This window comes from Rutidosis leptorrhynchoides, chromosome 11 (assembly GCF_046630445.1).
Source record: "Rutidosis leptorrhynchoides isolate AG116_Rl617_1_P2 chromosome 11, CSIRO_AGI_Rlap_v1, whole genome shotgun sequence".
Classification (NCBI taxonomy): Eukaryota; Viridiplantae; Streptophyta; class Magnoliopsida; order Asterales; family Asteraceae; genus Rutidosis; species Rutidosis leptorrhynchoides.
This window is the reverse complement of record NC_092343.1, coordinates 390,494,625-390,500,109: the sequence shown is the minus strand read 5'-3', so window position 1 is coordinate 390,500,109 and position 5,485 is coordinate 390,494,625. Positions and strand designations below refer to the sequence as shown.

Genomic DNA, 5,485 nt, shown 5'->3' with positions numbered 1-5,485 from the left:
TATAGCTCCAATCAACAGGATCCGAATCGGTTAAAAGAATTGGAAGATCTGCAGCTGAAGATCTACTTTGATATTCTATTTTTATTTTCTTAAGCTTATGGTTTAAGTTTTATTTTGTTGATGCCTAGGCGATTCTCTTCTACCCATATGGCATGTTCCTTAATTGTATTACAGAGTATACATAATGTAAATTTCTTCATATAATATATATAATGAGATGCTGATTTGCTTAAAAAAATCGGATATTCGGATAATCCGATATCCGAATCCGAAATTTCGGATATCCGATCCACTATCCGAAATTTCGGATATTCGAAATTCGGATATCCGAAATTTCGGATATCCGGTTTTGAACACCCCTACTCAATACATGCTTACAAGATGTCCCGAGATCAAAATTCACTAATATCACATCTTGAGATAGTCAGACAAAGAGTTCAAAACGGTAACGAAATAACTTAACTTAGTCGTTTATATTTAAATAAAAATATTTACCAACGAGCAACACAAACCGAAAAAACCTCCTTCGTTTACTCCACTCGGATCCAAATTTGTTTTGGGCCTTAGAAAGAAACGCAGAACATGGGCTTAGATAGACAGAATGGGCTTGGGCGCCAGTCTTAGTTTACTCCTTAAGCCCGTTAATACAAACACAACCCCTGTTTTCTACACCACAAAAGCATCTTACACCTTAAAATTCCAAAGTATACCTCTACAAGATTACAATAAAACATAATTCAAACTTAGATTATTTAAAAACTTTTTAATTATTTAAAGAATGCATCAATTGTATTATCATTAAACACATTGTTACTACACATCTAATTACTCGTATTCATATACTTAAAACTCTATTGTACCATACAGAATGAAGAATCATATGAAACAAATCATACTTAACAGGCTCCAAATGCCAAAAAAAGTGTTCTCTTAATTTCTTCACTCTTTCATACATCTCAAAATACTTATCGTCACTTATCGAAAGCAGTACATTCTTTAAACTCGAAATATCCTTCTCCGGTATAAAAACAGCAAAAGCTTCCCAATTCAAAACCTCAAAAAACGGAGGCACGTAATTATCCGATATAATAACAGGGACGCAATTATAAAACAACGATTCCACAACTCTTGGACTATGCACTGCAAAACCTCTAGCACAAATGCAAAACTTGCTTGTTTTCATATGGTTGATATAGTTTTTGTTACCTTTAACATGAGGCATACGGCCGAATATTCTCATATCGGTATCATTGCCCCAATAGTTTAATAAAACAGGACGCACATAACCGTGCATGTAACCTGCAAAAAAGGCTAAGATTGGTCTTTTAGAAGGTGGCTCGCCTCCTATGTCGTTTAGAGGATTTTTTGCAGATCGTACGTATGTTGTTGGAAGGGAAACGTCTTTGCCTATACTGAAACCTGCTTGAATATCGGCATTACAAAGAGCTCTGATGGTATTCAGCAAACGTCCCCTTGTTTCGGCTATCGCCTGAGGAGATAAAATGTTGATTAGTAGGGACAATGACTAAAGTATCGTTTCATTTAAGATAAAATAGGCAATTTTGGTTTCATAAGGGACTGAAACGATTAACGTCTGTTAGCGTCAAGACCACCAGAGTCGAACAAAAACATAGGGACTCCGCATGAAATTTGAGGTAAAACACTGGTACCACCCAACAAATTTTTTCAAAAATAATGACAAATTTTTATTTGAAAAGTATCTTCTACTTGCTCATTAACTAACTTTGTCCAAGATATCATATGCCTAATTGACTAAAATACCTCAAAAATAGAAAATGTTTTGACCTAAATATTAATGACAAAATTTTATTTGAAGCTTGAACAAACGGGGAAACAGAACATCATAATATTGAAAGTAATTTAAGTAACAAAAATATAAGGCCTTCCTATTTAGATGAAGGAAAAAGGGCAAACCCAATCATGACAACCAGCTAGGAAATGGTCTGAACCATCAGTTCTGTTCCAGAATGGATATTTAGTTATAAGCATTTCAGTGTGATTCTTCATGAACTGAATCAAATTATCACGACTGTGCGAATGAGGAACATATAGCGTTAACTGAAGTAACCGTGAACTAAATGGTATGTAAAACAGATGAGCTTCGTTTGGATCATTCGTGACAAACTGTTTGTTTTCTTCCATTTGGTTCAAGAACCACCCCTCGCTAGCGTATATTCCTTCGAGTATCCAATCATGAAAAATCGGCTTTTCTCCATCTTTGTAAATGTATACTTTGAGCATCTTTTCCATTATTTCATAACTCCTGCAAAATACATGTTATGTTACAAATAGTCCCACCTAACAAAAAATTTAACCGCAATAACAACAGGCAAACAGATAAGGTTTTCTCTGTTAAGGCTAATCGGGAAGGGATTATTTTTTTTTATCATATGTTTACAGTCTATCTGGGTATCTCATGACCGGTTCTGACCCTTTTCTCAGTCACCTTAAAATATGTTTCTAGTGAGGTTTGAAGGGCAACCGGGGTAGGCTACCCCCGACGACCCAAAATTTTTCAGTGTAATATTATAGTTCGACTTTAGTATATTTATATATGTTAAAAGGCAACATTTTGCCCTGTTTTATTTTTCAAATTTTAACATTTTGCACCCATCAAAAAATTTCTGGATCGGCCACCGGTTTGAACCTTACACCTTTCGGGTGGAATTAAAGACCCCAACCACTAGGCTATATTGGGAAGGTTTTAAACAGCAATAATGATACCTTGTAAACTTAGAAATATTCCGATAGATTGGAGCGTAAAGCCCTGCATCATTGTCTATGATGACAGCATTTTCAATTTTTGATTTTGCTTCAAGAAGTTGTTGATCCACTTTCGTTGACAATTTAGCCGGCTGCTATGCAAAAAAAAAAAAAAAAAAAAAAATGAATACAATCAAGATTATGAACATAACTCAACAATGTTTTCATATAAATAATAGTTGACTAATCAATTTACCATACAATCTCATATACATACGACTGAGTTAGGCGAAGAACGAATCTTTTGAAGCTCATCATTCATCTCTGAAATCGACACTACTTGCAAAGTTTCCATAGAATTTTTGGATGAAGATCGATTATTCGACAGAAAAGGATTATTTATTGATCCGTTGTGTGTTCCGAAACTTTCTTGATTGAAGGAAGGTTTGGTAGAAGAAAGTAGAAATGTTATACTGCTAAAAATTGGAAGTTCATAATACTGAATGATCAATACTACAATTGATGCGATTCCGAATAGTGATATCCATTTTGTAGTTTGTTTTCGAAATAGATAATGAAGATATTGGTGATCCATGTAGATCACTCAAAAAGTAGTTATTCCTGATTCACCATATGCAATAGTTTTGTAAGAAATTAAATCCAATTTATAAGCAAAATTATCAATTATGTGAATGCAAAACAATGAAGTCAACAAAATTGTGGATTTTTATGCCTAAATGTAACATAGTTTCACCATATTCGGAATTACTTTTGTCTAATGAAATTTTTGCAAGACAAGTTCATTCTTAAGAAATCTAACCTAAGTACAAGTTGCACTGCACAAGTTACATGTTTGATGGCATATATTCTGAACATGCACTTTTTTTTTTTTTTTTGAAAGATCAAACTTTTATTAACAAAAAATAACGAATACACGAAAGGAAACTCCAAAGATATCCTAGGTAAAAACTCGAAACTATCGAACAGAGAACTAAGCTACACACGACAATAAATACAAGAAAACCACAAAAAGGACAAATGCAGGCTTGGTAGAAATAATAGGAAGCTTGGGAAAAAACCCATCTTCTCAATATATTCCTCGGTAGGTTAGCGAACATCAACCTAAAAAGCTCATAATGAAAGGAATAACAAATATTCTTAATACAAGTATTCAATAAGTTTTACAAGATCGAGTCATGATCATTATGTTTCTGCGCCCAATTAAATTAATTCCTAATTATACACAGAGCAAGAAATTTTAATATTCTCCATCAAAATTACAAAAACGTGAATTTAAGTAACGGGTTCGGAGAGTGATTTCTCATTCAATGAGAATTTATATTTTGCGCGACAGTTAGTAGCCAACTCTTACGGGCGTGTACTCCACACTCTCCGAACCCGTTGGTAAGTATAACTAGCTAACACCTGCATTCAAGTAAATTCTCATTCAAATAATTACACACAGGTGGATTCAATAATGTATGCTTCTAGGCCTTGGTAAGTATAAATTGCGCGACAGTTAGATGCTTCTAGTAAGAAGTTTCTTGTGAGTAATTTCAATAATTACAAAATGGTGGATTCAAGGCCTGTTATGGAACAGTTCCACGAAATTCTTCGAATTTTGGGACAGTTTACACAACACAATCTGAAAATGGATGAATCCATTTCAGTGTCTTCAATTATAGACAAATTGCCACCATCATGGCAGACTTTCAAACACATGTTGAAACATAAGAAAGAAGAATTGTCCTTGACTGAATTGGGAGGCACCCTACGTATTGAGGAATCAATACGGGATCAAGAGGGTGGTAAGACTAAAGAAAAGGACGTTGCATCATCCTCTGTAAACATGATTGAGGATGGTAAACGTGGGAACAAAAACAACAAAAAGTTCAATGGAAAGAAACGTAAGTTTCAAGGGAACAACGATGGTTCCAACAAGAAGGATAAGAAATCTCTATCTTGTTGGATTTGTGGCAAACCTGGTCACTTTAAGAAAGAATGTCGTGTTGGAAAGAACAAGGATGGAGCAAGCGGTTCGGGTTCAGGAAACGGGTCTAAGGACCAAGTTCCTAACCAAGGTCAGAATTTTGATTGTATTATAAATTCTGTTCAGAATTATGTATCACATATTTCTGAAGCATTTTATGTGCAGGATGATAACATAGCGTGGTGGATTGATTCCGGGGCCACATGTCATGCATGTAAAGATCGCTGTTGGTTTAAGACGTTTCAACCTGATGATGATGTGCTTCACATGGGGAACGAATCAGTCACTCCTGTCCTTGGTCGTGGTGATGTTGTTTTACAATTTAGTTCTGATAAGACAATAACTTTAAATAATGTAGTGTATGTTCCTGGGTTGAGAAAGAATCTGATTTCCAATCCTATATTAAATAAGTGTGGTTATAAACAAGTATTTGAATCCGACAAGTATATCTTGTCGAAGGGTGGCATGTTTATTGGATTTGGATACTATAATAATGGTATGTTTATGTTGAATCTTAAGAATGTTCCTGTTGTTGATAATTCTGCTTGCATGATTAGTTCTAATTCAAATGATTATAGTTTATGGCATGCTCGACTAGGACATGTACATCAAAGAAGAATGAAAAACATGTCTAAAGTGAATTTAATACCGACTTTTGAAAAGTGTATTGACAAATGTAATACATGTGTGTTGAATAAAATTACGAGACATCCTTTTAATACCATAAACAGGAAATCTTTGAATTTAGAACTAATTCATAGTGATCTTTGT

The 5,485-nt window shown here is 34.4% G+C and overlaps 2 protein-coding genes across 3 annotated transcripts; one reads left to right on the top strand and one right to left on the bottom strand.

The window, feature by feature from the left end:
• Window positions 1-816: 816 nt before the first annotated feature.
• On the bottom strand, window positions 817-3,145 carry LOC139876887 (probable glycosyltransferase At5g03795). Of its 2 annotated transcripts, none has more exons than XM_071864289.1 (4): window positions 2,986-3,145; window positions 2,746-2,876; window positions 1,936-2,284; window positions 817-1,489 (listed from the first exon to the last, which is right to left on the bottom strand). In XM_071864289.1, exons 1-4 carry the CDS (start codon window positions 3,040-3,042, stop codon window positions 836-838), a joined length of 1,191 nt encoding a protein of 396 aa, XP_071720390.1. In that variant the 5' UTR covers window positions 3,043-3,145; the 3' UTR covers window positions 817-835. The 2 variants fall into 2 exon arrangements, with proteins under 2 accessions (XP_071720390.1, XP_071720391.1); XM_071864290.1 differs by having other exon boundaries at window positions 2,981-3,111.
• Window positions 3,146-4,296: 1,151 nt separating this feature from the next.
• On the top strand, window positions 4,297-5,234 carry LOC139876888 (uncharacterized). Its single transcript, XM_071864291.1, has 2 exons — window positions 4,297-4,805; window positions 4,880-5,234. Exons 1-2 carry the CDS (start codon window positions 4,316-4,318, stop codon window positions 4,882-4,884), a joined length of 495 nt encoding a protein of 164 aa, XP_071720392.1. The 5' UTR covers window positions 4,297-4,315; the 3' UTR covers window positions 4,885-5,234.
• The last annotated feature ends 251 nt before the right edge of the window (window positions 5,235-5,485 follow it).

What these genes read in the sequence shown, in the direction of transcription:
- LOC139876888 (XM_071864291.1), top strand. Translation starts at nt 4,316, where the DNA reads ATGGAACAGTTCCACGAAATTCTTCGAATTTTGGGACAGTTTACACAA.
- LOC139876887 (XM_071864289.1), bottom strand. Translation starts at nt 3,042, where the DNA reads ATGATGAGCTTCAAAAGATTCGTTCTTCGCCTAACTCAGTCGTATGTA. An exon ending in AGTCGTATGTATATGAGATT is followed by an intron (nt 2,877 to 2,985) that starts GTATGGTAAATT and finishes TTTGCATAGCAG; the next exon opens with CCGGCTAAATTGTCAACGAA. An exon ending in AATATTTCTAAGTTTACAAG is followed by an intron (nt 2,285 to 2,745) that starts GTATCATTATTG and finishes TGTATTTTGCAG; the next exon opens with GAGTTATGAAATAATGGAAA.